A 14,243-nucleotide genomic window follows, 5' to 3' on the forward strand; every position below is an offset into this window, starting at 1 on the left:
TAAGGGCTTTGGAAGCAACAGCAACATATACAATTTTAAGGCACTGTTTTGAGCAGTGAATGCTTCTTTTCCTTGTTTGCAAATCAGAAATTGTAAGATTACTTCTAGGGCGAAAAAGTTATGACTTCGCCTGAAACTCTATTTCTATGCCAGTATTTGATGTTGATGGTGATCTTGACCGATATGGCTGCAAATTAGTGCCAAGGGAATAATAAAGTTAAGTGGTGTAAGCTAAATTGAAACACGAAATGTAAGGGCAATGTGGGTGAGATTATATTCACTAGGGAGTAATAGAACTGGTTTTCTTTTTCTGATTTGATGATTTAGAAAAACCAATTTTCAAATATCAGGGAAATGATTTCGCAGTTGAACAAACGATATCGAAAACGATACATATCCGGACAAAACATTTAAAGCTGGAAAACTCACTTTGTGTCAACAAATGCATCATTGCCGATAGCTCGAAATATCTTTTACTAGGTAAGGAACGAAACTAAGTCAGTTTTCGATGAAGAAAGAAGTCGATTTTCAAGCCGTTTCTGAACACGTTGCGAATGAGCGTTTAAGTTTTGCTTTTTGGGCTGCTTGGCAAATTTTTTGATGTTGATAGTAAGATTTTCTACGAGAGTCAGTTAAGTTGGGTTAGGCATTTGGCAGATTTCTAATTTTAATAATGCGTCTTTTCATACATTATTTTGGCGCAGTTTTTTTTACTAATCAAAGAAATTGTATATTCCAGCTATTTCGACAAAGTGGATGTATACCAATTAAAAAAAAAGTAGTTTATCAAATTAAACATTTCAGAAATCTATGATAATTGTTTAGGAAATAATGGCAGTAGATTTTGCTATTAATCTTTTAAATTAATGAATGGCAATCAAAATCCCACAAAACGAAAATTTCTATAAATATGTATAACTTTAGAACATTTTCGTTTCTTGTGGCTTTTGGATTTTTCTGCGTAATTGTGATAATCTAGACTACCACTTGAATTCTATCGCACTTGATGAATTCAATTAGCAAAAGGCGATAAGTCACAAGAATCCAGAGTGGAGTGCCCATTCCAATTAGCCCAGTATGTCAATGCCACAAGTCGAGTGATACGGCCTCCCGATGGGACGCCCGCCTATCTTACCATGCGTGAAAATGCCAAGAACGGGAGTAGAATTCCCAATTAGTAAGAAGACGTTGCGTTTGGGAAATATCAATGGCGTTTATTGCACTCGCCTAGTACTTTTCGTTAACCTTCTGGGCCATGGCCTTGATGCCCACCCAGGTTTCGGCCACCATGGACTGGATTTGGCTGGTGGTGGGATTGAAGCCAGTGCCGCCAGCAGGCAGTTCCATGGTGATGGACACCGGGAAGTTGGCCACTCCGAAGGCATAATCGTCGCTACCGCCGGCAGCCGCATACAGGACATTGGTGGAGCTGCCCACGGTGTACTTGGTTCCGGTGGCACTCCTGATGGCATCCGCTCCAGCCTGGGCCACCTCATCGTTGTCGCGCCAGCTGCTGGGAAGAGCCCTGCAAAAATATGGGATGGATTAGAGAGGAATGGGAATAAAGGAGATTTATAATCCCGAAAAATTAAAATCTACATCAGTCTCTTTACCAAATAGATCTTTCCAGGCTTTTTTTCTTCAAAACCAAAGCTATCTACCAAGTTTTGACTTAATATATAATTGGGGTGGTAAAAAAAAGAAAACCTTAATCTCACCGTTTTATACAATGCACACCCTATTCAAGAAATTAAAAATAGTCTCGTTCTGGTATGCCTTAAATACATTAAAAGGCAATGTATAAGTGGTCGGGAGTAGTACCCTAAAGTTTTCATACCTGGTTAACATATACAAAAAGCAGATTTCAAGCTGAGTAGCTTACACTCTAAAAAAATAGGTGACTATACAGACGAAAGTAAAGACACTTACTTAAACAACTAAGCTTGTTATCACTCATCACTTTCCATTGAAAATTGAAGCTTATTATTATTAGAGTAGACATTAAATGAAATATCTACAGCTTGTCGATTCTATGTTAATCTTGTAAAGTGATGGACAAACCATGCCTTACACCTTATAACCCCTAGGATAATTATACAGACAAAGTAGAGCTGTGGGTACGAAACGGAGTTACTTACGAGGTCCATCCCCAAGGGTACAGCAGGTAGTTGCCGTAGGAGTGGAGGGTCAGGTAGAACTTGCCACGTCCGGTCAGGTCGAGCAGAAGATCGCGGAGCAGCTGGGTCTCCGGCTCGGAGAAGGCCGTCTCGCCCTTGAAGGTGTCGGAGCAGGAGTAGCTGGAGGCGCCCACCTCTCCCCAGTGGAAGTCGAAGTTGCGGTTGGCATCGGTTCCGTAGCAGGAGCTGCTAATGGGCTTCCGGGTCTTGCGCCACATGCGGGTACTGCTGTGGGTGTACTCATAGCCATCGGGATTGACCACCGGCAGGATGACCCAGTCGAAGTTCTTCAGCAGTTCCGAATTGGCAGCAAAGTTCTCCGCCAGCTGGTGGATCACATACAGAGCTCCAGCATGAGCGATCCATTCGCGGGCATGGATTCCGGCGTCGAGGAAGATCACATTCTTGCCGGTCTTGCCATCGCCATTGGTGATGGTGATCGTCTTGATGTCCCGGTTCTCGTACGACTTTCCGGCAACCTGGACGGACACACGGCTGGGATAGGCGGCGGCCAGCTCATCCAAATAGGCATTGATCTCCGCGTGGCGATGGAAGGCCGTGAAACTGATGCTGCGTCCGGCGGATCGCAGGTTCATCAGCCTCTGGTTCTGGTTATCCTCGCGCTCCTGGCGCAGCGACACTCCGAAATCCTCGCTGACCACCGAGAAGTCCACGTTGTACTTCTCCAGCAGGTGCTCGAATCCCTCCTGATCTCCGGGCTTCACCATCACGCGACTCGGCGCGTCCAGGGAGCGGGGCAGATCGAAGAAGTCGTACTCCTCATTTCCCGACAAACGCAGCAGCAGCTGCTTCTCGAAGGCATTACGCGCCTTGATGTCGTAGATCTTGAAGCTATGCAGTTAACAAAATTTGAATATTAAAAAGAGAATGTAGGTAAGTTAAAATAGTTTGTATATAATTGCCTTTTCTACTGGAAAAAGTTAAAAACCATACATTTTTATTTATAGTGCTTGTTATCCATTTAACTTTTATTTAGCCAGTGCAAACCTTTATCAGAGAACACCATTTGTACTACATGTGTTAAATATGAATTTAAATTTTCTTTGTAAAATTTTAAGCTTTTTAAGATTTTAGTATATTGAAATGCCAATATTTACTGGGTATATATCTACAAGTAATTAATTGGCATCAATATATCTTTAAGCAAGCAACCTAAAACTTTTTAAGTGATCATATCTTATAAGTATTATTCAAGATCAATACTTACTTAAGATTAAAAAATTTTTAAAAAAATGTGAAATATATATATATGCTACAAAAAGTCTGGATATTAACATCAAGCAATCATAAAATAATGTAGTATTAGGATAAGCTTTTTCCATGTCTTAATTGAAATTTAATGAGTAAGGTATTTAAGTAAGCAAAAACTGTTACTGATAACCAGAAAGTTGCAGAAACTGCCGTTCAATTGCAAACTACTTAGATGTGGCTAATTGGGCGTGGAAACACTACTTTTCCGCCGGATTGCTATCACTCACCCGTCGTAGTTGTCGGCCGCCAAGGCCACGCCGCTCAGCAGCAGCACCAGTGCGAATAGTTTCAGCATTTTTCAGTCCGCTCCGTTCCGTTTGGGCCCAGGGCTTCTAATGAGGCCCAAACCCATGGGTTCTGGCTTATATAGCCAGCCGTCGATTCACCGATCGCGTACTGCCCACCTCACCCACTGCGTCCTCTTATCGGAGGAGAACGCGATCGGAATGGAGTAGTTATCAGCACTATCAGTGGGCCAGATGATGGGTGATGTTTGATTTGATTTGCTGTTGTGTCTCCGCCGGGTATGGGGCAATTGTGGGGAAAATCTCTCGAAATATACTGTCTTTGACAAGAGGGTGACAGGCAGGTTCGTAGTAAAAGTTTTTTCACTCGACGTTGTCATGACTGTGGGCTTTTCCACTCCGTCTGGTGACGTTAAGGATTGTTTAAATATCTGAATGAATGACGGAAACGCAATAAAATGTCAAGAGTTTTAGTTGCAAATTTAATTAAAATAAATTAAATTAATATTTGATTTGAGATAATAAAAACATATTTGTATATATTATATTAAATATTGGCTAGTGTAGAAACTAAAATATTGTTGTTGGGTAATGATTAATATATACACATAATACATTTATAAATAATTATAAATGAGTAACAGAACAAGTAAAGGAATCGCGTTTAAAAGCAGTCTGGTTATACATTTAATTAGTTAAATATTCAAATTGAGTTTCAATATTAAAACGATATTGTAGAAATGTTAACAAATATAAATACACATTTTTTAAACAAATAAAATAGGCAAATATAAATCAAACTATTATTTAATAAACTTAGGCTGACAAATGAATAGCAATACATTTTGGAAGTCATAAAAAGTTAGAAATGGTTTCATATTATTAATTAGGTTAATTGGTAAAATGTATTATAATAAAAATGACACTTTAAAAGGGTCTTTGTATTTATATTTCTTAACTATTTGTTTGGAAATACTTTTCCTCCAATTTAATTTTTCCTTTTGTTGTTCATTTAAAATTAGAACAGGTTTTCCTAAAAAATATTATCAAACAAAATAACTTAACTAATTGCAGCTAGTCTTAAATCAAATGTATATTTGTCATCGTCCACAGATATCTGCTATTTTGGGGTGGCTTTGGGGCAACTCGTAAATTTGGTCTTCTGACTTTACGCAATCAACATTTGATTTATATGGTTCTTTTAGCCTTAGACTCCGTCAATTCTTGGAGTGCGCCAGTGGCAGTCTCTATCTCTCTTTTTTTTGGTATTTGAATTTGTTTTCTTTTTTTTGCAAAACGCGGCTTTATCAGTTCGCTCTGTGCACTGCACCAAGAAAAAAGTTTACAGTTTAAAACAATGAAAATCTATACACGGCCTGCAAAAAACAGAAACTAAACAACAACCTGCTCGCCAAAAATGGGGAAAAATCAAAAACAGACAAACTAAAAACTCTGCTGCCGCGCACACAAAATATATTTGAAAATTTATTGCATTTCATGAGTTTTTCCATATTTGTCTGCATTTGTAGGCAGAGTTTTGGTCACAAAACTTTCGGCTGCTGCAAAAACAACGACGAGGAAGTTGCTTACTTAAAACTGACAATGAGCGCATGGAAATGACAAAAAACACTGCGGAAACTGTTGGCTCGTAATTTTGAATGGCCCATTGGAAGCGACAGGACCTCTCCTTTCTTCCATGTCCACAAAATGTTCCCCTCTAAGCCGCGTTCTGGAAAAGTTGGCATATTCCCTCGGGATGATAGGGTATCTTTGACTTGTGTTCGAATCTTGTTATCTAATCTTTGAATCTTTGGAATCGAACTTGAATAATATTGAGCGATTGCAAAAAATGTATAAAATAAGATGTCGTTTTAGTCATAGTCACTTGAATTTAGACTACCTTAACTGCAACAAAAACGAAGGAGAAGCTGTTTAAGTAATTACTCAACGATTTAATTATTTGGGCATAAGAGTGTTTAAGCAAGCAGGTAGATACTTTTCATTTAACGCTTTAATTGAAATACAACTCCTAAAAAGGGGTAAATATTTACTCATAAAAAAAATCGAATTTGAAAATTATAATTAATTGGACTTAATTTTTATATTCTATTACAACCATGAATTTAAGGCTTTCAAAATGCATATTATATGAAATTTAGTTATTTAAAAATGAGTAGTCTAATAATGAAAGCACATGAACTAATAAATGGTTTTAAAATCCAATATATTTTTTAATTGGAATGAACAAGTGAAAATAAACATTTAACATAAAAAGTGCATTAAGTATTCGCTCTGTTGCCACAAATTGCTGCCCATATTGTGTTTTTTTGTGGACTGAATGTGACTGGCCGTAAAAAATTTGTTGTATGAGTGAGTGAGTGTGTGATTGCTCGGCTGTATTTGTTTTCCTTTGTGTTTACTTTTTGGGTTTTCAAAAAACTTTAGCTAAAGTCCTCCAGCTGGTTTTATTTGCTTCAACAAAGAGGCATTGTTTATCAACCAGCCCATTTAAAGGGAAATTATGCCAAATTATTTGCTATTTGCTGCAGGGATTGATGAAAGTCAGAGCTTTAAGGCCATTAATTGAAATTGATGGCTGAAATCGAGAAAATGTCTGGTAAATTGCTTGTAAGTAGTTTAGGGAATTCATTAGTCTGTCATTTGCATTAAAAACTTTTGCGCTGCGGATCTTTAATTTTCATTTTGCATACATTACGATGACTAAGTCTGCCATGAACTTGCGGCTTTTATTGCTCTATTATACGTCCGGGGTTTTCGAGGGTGTTGAAAAGCGTCGAGTGTCAAAAACTTGGCCCAAAAGGGTGAGAGGTGCCAAAGGCTTGGGGTGGATTTTAATTAAAATTCATCTTCACATTTAATCAAATCATGGCAACCCCTCGGCTGGCTGCCTCCGCCTGCCACTGACATCGACACTGGCTTCTAATTAAGTGCGAAAAATCGTTAAATGTAAAATCAAATCGTGCAAAAAGTAATTGGAAGAAGAACTTGGAGGGTAGAAGTTTAGCCAGAGTAAATTGTTGGCATTGTTTTGCGTTTGGATTAAGGCCGCATCATGGGGGTTGGGGTTAAGTGGGTGGCAGGTGTCAAATATTTACAATCCATTATGTAGTCGTTGCCAGCCACCGTTGTGTTGGCCAATTTTCTTAATTGCCAGCCGGAAATCCACGCTGAATACAATTTCCACTTAAATTTAGAACAAAAAACTGGCCCTGAAGCATTGCTTTGTTCGAGTGTATTCGGGGGCTTAATCGCTCGTATAAAAGACCGATTCGACTTTCGATTGTCAGTTACTTGTCTGTTCGATCTGTCTCAAGATGAAACGACTTTTGTTTGCGCTCTGCCTGATCCTTCTGCTGCCATTTTTGCTGGCCACAAATCCACCAATTAATTATCCTCCTGCAAATCGGGGGAAAGTGCCAAAACCCGTGCCTCAAAACGGTGAAAGAGTGGGGTCACGCACCCTAGAAAGTCTAAAGGGACTGGGATAAATATTGCAAATTCCAAGTTATGTATTCAATTATAAGACTATAAAGTGTTTTAATATAGGATTACTAGAATTTAAGAACATGGCAAAATATGTAAACCAAAAACTACGGGAAATAATAATTAATTAAATAAAAATAAGAATGTTCATAAAGTAATGCTTTTATTTTATTTTATTTATTAAAGAAAAAATTTAATTTGTAATTCATGGAGTTCTATCTAACTCCTCTTTTTTATTTTAGTGTGCAATTTGTACCATTCTAAATAAATCTTCTAAGCTTAAACAAATGTAAACAATCCAATATTTTCTAAATAGATTTTCTGCAAAATGTTCGACTGACACCTCGAGTGTACCTTTCGAGGACTTTGTTTTGCATATGACATAGATTGCAGCTCCTGACAATTCACACACTTCTATGCATATTCCAAGTAGTTTATGGAGCTCATGCATATTTATAATGCCAGCTGCACCCTGTCCTACGACAACCGGAAAGAAGTTGTGGTATAAAAAACCCCTTTCAAACTGAACAAATCGGATCGAAGCGCATTGCATCGTTCATTGACAGTCGCAGCAATATTAATTGCTTCGCGTTTTGTTACTGCTTTTTCTTATCCGGTTTACGGCGAATTGACTTTATCAACTTCCCGGAGAGCCAGATTCTCAGACTCGTTGGCAAAACTCAATTAGCTCTCTTAAGCTCATTTGAAGGGGCCCAATTTTATTTGGCAAATGTTGTTTTAATTAAGTCAAAGCATTCGGGTTAACCGAATGAAAGCAGCTTCCGTAAAATCATTACAAAATAGGTAAGAATATTTCAAAGTCTTGCGACTTTAGGATGCCCACTACTTAATTGTTTTTAAATTTTTTAAATTCAATGAAAGCTTTATTTTAATATAAAAAATATTTTAATATATAAACCAATTTTAACTTGCTAAGAAAGTTAAGAAAATTAAGATTTTTAAAGCACTCACTATAATTTAGTTAATCATTTAAACAAAAGGATAAACGGATAGAGTCCACCGAAGTTCCTAAGCCAGATCACGAATATGTCTGTGGGGGAACAATATACTCTGTAAGTACCGGGTAAAAAACTGCAAAAGGTACAATGAAAAAAAACAGAAAAGAGAAAAAATAAAACCAACCTGTGAATGAAAAAATCGACAAGAAAAACCAGAATGAGAGCAACCAAATGCCAAACAAACGGCACACGTTGTTCTGTTTTTCCCCTCGCTCCCTTCGTCACACATTCGCCTGCAACAAAGCCAAGTAAGTCGTATTAAATTTAATTGGATTTGAGTGTTTACCAGCGTCCCAAGCCGACGGCAAAGCCACAGGCAGCAGCTAAAGCTGCTGGCAAAAATGCGTTCTACTTTTGGTTTTTTTTGTGTTCGAGCACAGAACATATTTTTCATTATTCTTTAAAACAATTTCAATTTTTTTTTGATGTTAATTAAAATTTGCTTCCCATCTCTGTAGATATTTTTCATTTTAAATTACGAAATATATTTCGAAAATGTTAAAAACAAATATATTTATATTATAGCTCGTACCCAAAAATAGTCTTAACAAAATAAGTTGAACTGCATTTGGTTTCTGTGTACTTTTGCGTCAGTGTGAGTTGCATTGTCGCTGGCCATGTGTGTATGTGTTGGGTTGTTGAGTGGCTGCAAAAATTTCATACATTTCGCAGGTAGAGAAAGCGGCTTAAGCCGGATTTTATAGACATACAGCCGCAGTGGAACACACACCCGGAGAAAGTGCAATAAAAAACTACAAATATTGCGTATCCGCCCAGGGGCCACAGCAGCACGTGGCAGTTGCTAACGCAACGCTTTCATTTGCAGAGAGCAAAAGACCAATTAGCGGGGTACATATGTATATATGTGTAACACACACATACAAAAACACCTGCAGCTTTATTTGTATTGGTGTCATCTGTTCAGGAGTATAGCATACTTTTCGGTGGCCATTTACAGCGAAAAAGTTTTAGATGTCTCCTGTTCGTTGTTAATATAGAAACTATTAGTGTTTCACATTTGATTATCGCTCTATCAGTTTAATTACAAAACATGTATTCTATTTTGTGGTTGATTTTGAGTTGCCTAATGGAAGTTGTTATTTATGGTCATTTCATTTATAGATGTAAACGAAAAAAGCTTTAATAACGTTTTGATTATTTTTCCATTACTCTTTGCCATCTTCTAAATTATAATGATATATGTTTGCAAAGCATATTACATAACTAACTTATTTAAAATATAATTGCAATCATCAATTTTTCAGTCAAAAATTGTAAGCTGAATTGAAAGGAGTAAATTTAATTATAGTTTGCAGCTTATTCTCCGACATATTCGCTGGCTGGCTTCAAGTGCAGACCCGCCATTGGTTGGCTTAAATGTTAGCATGCAAATATGATAAATCACCGCCATTATTGGGCCATCAATCAAAATTATGCGTCCCTTGTAGTCAGTGCTCTTCCCGCCGCCCTTTCTCTTCGGCACTCGCTGTTTGTGTGCCAAGTGTCTAATTGAATAACGAAGCGTGCAAATTGAGGCGCCTCCCTGCCACGCCCCCTTTGTCTGCGAGGAGGAAAAACCAGAGGAGTGATTCAGGATCCCGGCGGCAGTTAACAACACATCCGTAGAGATTTATAGAGACAGACAGGCAGACGAACGGAGAGGGCGACACTTTCAATGTCTGCGGTTTGTCCCGTCGGCGGACTCACAGCTGGTTCTCCTTTGGGCCAAAACTTACTTGCCAACTCGCCCCAATCCTCAATCCTGAATCCCGGATAGCTCACACATTAACATAGTTTTTTAGCATCAGGTATGCAAATGCCGCCGGAGGTTTGCCAGGTTGCACCTAGTGGTATCCACTTGGATAACCCCCCACATTCTTTATCCAGACTGACAAGCCACCGCAACAGAGAATTTAGTACACTGGGAATAATACAATATTTATTTATAAATTTAACATTTTAAATGTTATTTATTTATTAAATATTAACTAAGACACATTTCTTACGAAGAAAAGTCTTGAAAATATTTTTCAAGGAAAAATGATCATGTCCAAAAGTAAATTTAGCTTTTAATGAAAGTTAAAGAAAAATAGTATGAAGTATGGGCACTTTTAGTGAAATATTTAATTGATTTTGTAAACTTTACTATCATCTATAATAAATAAAAAAATTAATAAAAATTTAAATGATTTTAAATCTCTTAGAATTGCTTTAGTAAATTTATTTTTGAGTGTAAAATCTAAAGGTGATATCGCTGTTACATGTTCCACGTTGGTTTTTAATCCCTTTGCATTTGATTGTATGCAGTTGTTTGCAAAAAGTAATTTAGTTCGGCAAGCGTCATTCTCCCTCTTTCTCTTATTTTCTTGCCTCCGTTCTTTGTCCTTTTTTGCTGCTGTTTAATTTGCAGCATGTCAAAAAAGTAACTGTACAAGTAACATTGTGTGTTTGTGTCTTTGTGTGCATATAATTATTGCATTTCTCGCACGTTCCGGTACAGTACGAAACTACTATATATATACATATGTACATATCCTATAGGATAGGACCTCGAGTCTGTTTGCCTTGCAGTTGGCAAATGGCACATTTTCCGCTTTTCCCACTGCCTTTCATTATGCTTCGCTTCTTTTCTCTTTGTTTTGCTGTAAGTATTTTTTAATGATACATAAACTAAAAAGATACACACATTCGCCGGTTGTGCTGGCAACTCGTCTAAATTATTTACACATCCGTTTTGCATTTTCCGAGTTTGTTTGCGCCACGCATGGCCTGCACTCGAAGCATTTCCACTTGGCATTTTCTTTTTTTTTCGCCCCGCTTTTGGTCGCATTGTTTCCTCATTTGCAGCTCAACACTTTCTGTGTCATCGTGGTGGCTGTCTGCGGTGGGTGGTGCCTTTGGTGGGTCAATGGGTGGTGTGGCCCCAAGCACTAACCTCCTTTTCCGCAGCCGCCTAGTGCCACTGCCACATAATTAATGCATTTTTTCATTTTTATTTTAGCATTGAGTGGGTTTCCGGTTTAGCCATAAATGAGGTCCAGATCCTGTCATTAATTTTCCAATTCTCATAGATGTAAATGTTTTTATTTTAATGAGTTCAATTCCAATCATGAACCTTTTTCATTTACACAAATATCATTTATTAAAAAAAATAAAATCATTTTTGAGGCTTATAAAATATATTTTTCGATCTCTGATTATTACTTAGGGATTTCTTTAATTTAAGTCTTAAAATCCTCAAATCTAAAAATAAAGTTTATTGCATTTTAAAATTAAAAAAAAAAATTTTATGGTTGTTCCCATTGGAACATTGGAAAAATGCAGCGCAAAATCGACTTAGCTTCATTGTTTTTAGTAACATATGCATAGAAATCGAAATGTAGTCGATTTGTAATAACTGCAAGGATATATAAACTTCTGCTTGCCGGAGTTTGCTTCCTTTCTTGATGAAAATGAAAAAGAAGATAATACAAAGTTCCTTGAGCTAAGATAGTAGAACAGGGAAATATGGAGGGCTGTTCGCTGTTGAACTTCTGGAAAAAGAATATATTTTTGGAGAATACGTGTTCTAAAACACATTTTCTATCAGTAAAAACGCCAGCGGAGTTGTTTTTAATAAATTACGCTTAAATTGATTATGATGATAATGATTAATACAATAAAACACTATTTTAGCACGGAATTTTGTAAGAGTCTTTTTTTGGGAATTGAAAGTACATTTATTCTACTGTTGCTTATCTATTGTTATTATAGAGAGATGGGTTTTTCTAGCACTAAATTTTTTATAGAGAGAACGAAATTGCTTAGCTCTTTCCCAAATCTGTATACATAATCGCGATGTCAGTGCCCTGTCTATTGTCTCACCGTCAAGATGTGGAGAACTCTATCCGCGATCGTCTTTCTCGTGGCGATCGTTAATCCGCTGGCGGAGACGAGACGCCTCCGCCTGCGCAGTTCTGACCAACTTCAACTGGATGAATACCTCGATTACAACGGGGTGATGCAGTATCTGGATCACCTGGCACGAGCATACCCCGATCGGATTACACTAAAGAACGTGGGTCGAACGTACGAAAATCGTTCCCTTAAACTCGCCATGGTAACAAACGGAGATGGGCGTCTGGGAAAGAGGGTGATATTCATGGATGCCGCTCTGCACGCCCGCGAATGGATGACCCCCGTGGCCGCCCTCTATACCATCTATAAGTTGGTGGTGGAGTTCGAGGAAAATGCCGATCTTCTCGCCGATTTCGATTGGCACATTATGCCACTGGCGAATCCGGATGGTTACGAGTACTCTCGCAAAACGAATACTAGGTGGATGAAAACGAGGACACCGAATGGCGGCAACTGCAACGGCACCGATCTCGACAGGAATTTTGAAGTGGGCTTTGGACTCGGTTTTCCGGATTTAAGAGGTCCTTGCGATCACAATTTTGCGGGCAGGGCACCATTCTCAGAGGTGGAGTCACGTACAGTGCGCGACATAATGCACAGTCTGATGAAAAGTGAGCGAGGCGTTATGTATCTTTCCCTGCACTCGCCAATCCGGAGGGTTATCTATCCTTGGGTCTATGACAGGTGAGTTGCATGGTATAAATTGATTAATTATTTAAAATTTAAACTTCTTATTCCCTCCGAAATATGAAGATTACGTTTAAATAATGTTTAATTAACTGATTAGCATAACGGAACTCGCAGGTCAGCATACCACAGATAAGAGCTCTTTAATCAGTGGTGTGACCAAAATCTTTTCGAAATAAATTCAGTTGCAAATTGTTTGATGTTCGCTTCAAAGTCGGAAGAGATTTCCGCCTAACAAAGGAATACCTATTAACTTTTGTTTTTTTTAGTACACCGGTGCCAAATCATGGGGAACACATTGAAATTGCCAAGTTCGTGGCCGATCAAATATTTCAAAGTACTGGCACGGTTATAAAGACTTTGCAGGGTGTTCAATATGGAGAATTCGGCGGTAGTAGCATCGATTACGCCTTTTACGTTGGATTTCCCTTATCCTTTGCCTTCGAGATGTCGGGAATGGACCATAATCACGTGGATTACAAGTTTTTTCCACCAACCTGGGAGATTCGCCGCCTAGCTGATGAATCGTGGACAGGTATTCGAGCCTTTGGCAAGAAGGCCATTGAAAAATATCCGCCCTCCAGGGCAATACATCAGTCCGAGGACAGACTTAGCAATCCCTCACGTGGTGAGGGATACGCTGCTTTTTAACCATTTCACCAAAAATACTTTAAAATGTCACAAAACTGAATTCTCCCCTTAAATCTTTCTTAATTCTTAGCTCTAAATAAACTGAATTAAGGTTCTAGTTTGAAATGTGTGGGAGAAAATATACGTATATGAAGTCAAATTGTTGTGCAACACAAATCTACTTTTTATACTCTTGCAGAGGATATTATAGTTTCAGTCAAAAGTTGCAACGCAGTGAAGGAGACATTTCCGACCCTATAAAGTATATATATTCTTGATCAGCATCACCAGGAGAGTCGACCAAGCCATGTTCTTTTGTTCTTTGGGATTTGGTAATATTTAAATATAAAATATTATCATATAGCTTCCTTAGGAATGATTGCAAAATGAAGCGCAAAATCGACATAGCTTCATTGTTTTTAGTAATACAGGCATAGAAATCGAAATGTAGTAGATTTGTAACAACTTCAAGGGTATATAAGCTTCGGCTTGTCGAAGTTTGCTTTCCTTCTTGTTTTTCTCTTTCCTCAATTAAACAATGTAATTTCCGCCTAATGCAGATTTCCAAAACTCAATTTAATTTTTTCTTTCAACGCGTGCTTGACTAATTAAAACCACAACCGAAAACCCACACTTCATGGCCAAAACCAAATTACAAACCAAAAACTCCAGGCGCACAATTACGGAGTGAGAGTCGTTCAAATTCTTGATGGGAAAAGGGGTAAGGAACTTGGTCAAGAAGTCTTGCAAACACTTCTGGCCTAACAAATTGTTTTCGCTGTCGTATTTCAACTGTTTTGGGTTCTAATCCT

At 38.0% G+C, this 14,243-nt stretch overlaps 2 protein-coding genes across 2 annotated transcripts; one reads left to right on the plus strand and one right to left on the minus strand.

The window, feature by feature from the left end:
* Positions 1–1,193: 1,193 nt before the first annotated feature.
* On the minus strand, positions 1,194–3,805 carry LOC108043114 (carboxypeptidase B). Its single transcript, XM_017121670.1, has 3 exons — positions 3,677–3,805; positions 2,139–3,029; positions 1,194–1,525 (listed from the first exon to the last, which is right to left on the minus strand). The coding sequence occupies exons 1-3, from the start codon at positions 3,742–3,744 to the stop codon at positions 1,228–1,230; spliced, it is 1,257 nt and encodes a 418-aa protein (XP_016977159.1). The 5' UTR covers positions 3,745–3,805; the 3' UTR covers positions 1,194–1,227.
* Positions 3,806–12,048: 8,243 nt separating this feature from the next.
* Positions 12,049–13,463, plus strand: LOC108043104 (carboxypeptidase B-like). Its single transcript, XM_017121654.2, has 2 exons — positions 12,049–12,798; positions 13,071–13,463. Exons 1-2 carry the CDS (start codon positions 12,089–12,091, stop codon positions 13,450–13,452), a joined length of 1,092 nt encoding a protein of 363 aa, XP_016977143.2. The 5' UTR covers positions 12,049–12,088; the 3' UTR covers positions 13,453–13,463.
* Positions 13,464–14,243: the final 780 nt, after the last annotated feature.

This window comes from Drosophila rhopaloa, unplaced genomic scaffold, assembly GCF_018152115.1.
Source record: "Drosophila rhopaloa isolate 14029-0021.01 unplaced genomic scaffold, ASM1815211v1 contig_150, whole genome shotgun sequence".
Lineage (NCBI taxonomy): Eukaryota > Metazoa > Arthropoda > Insecta > Diptera > Drosophilidae > Drosophila > Drosophila rhopaloa.

Bases quoted from the DNA above. Each gene is read 5' to 3' on its own strand.
- LOC108043114 (XM_017121670.1), bottom strand. From the start codon at position 3,744: ATGCTGAAACTATTCGCACTGGTGCTGCTGCTGAGCGGCGTGGCCTTG. The intron at 3,030-3,676 runs GTGAGTGATAGC...TTAACTGCATAG, and splicing joins GCGGCCGACAACTACGACGG to CTTCAAGATCTACGACATCA. The intron at 1,526-2,138 runs GTAAGTAACTCC...ATATTTTTGCAG, and splicing joins TACCCTTGGGGATGGACCTC to GGCTCTTCCCAGCAGCTGGC.
- LOC108043104 (XM_017121654.2), top strand. From the start codon at position 12,089: ATGTGGAGAACTCTATCCGCGATCGTCTTTCTCGTGGCGATCGTTAAT. The intron at 12,799-13,070 runs GTGAGTTGCATG...TGTTTTTTTTAG, and splicing joins TATCCTTGGGTCTATGACAG to TACACCGGTGCCAAATCATG.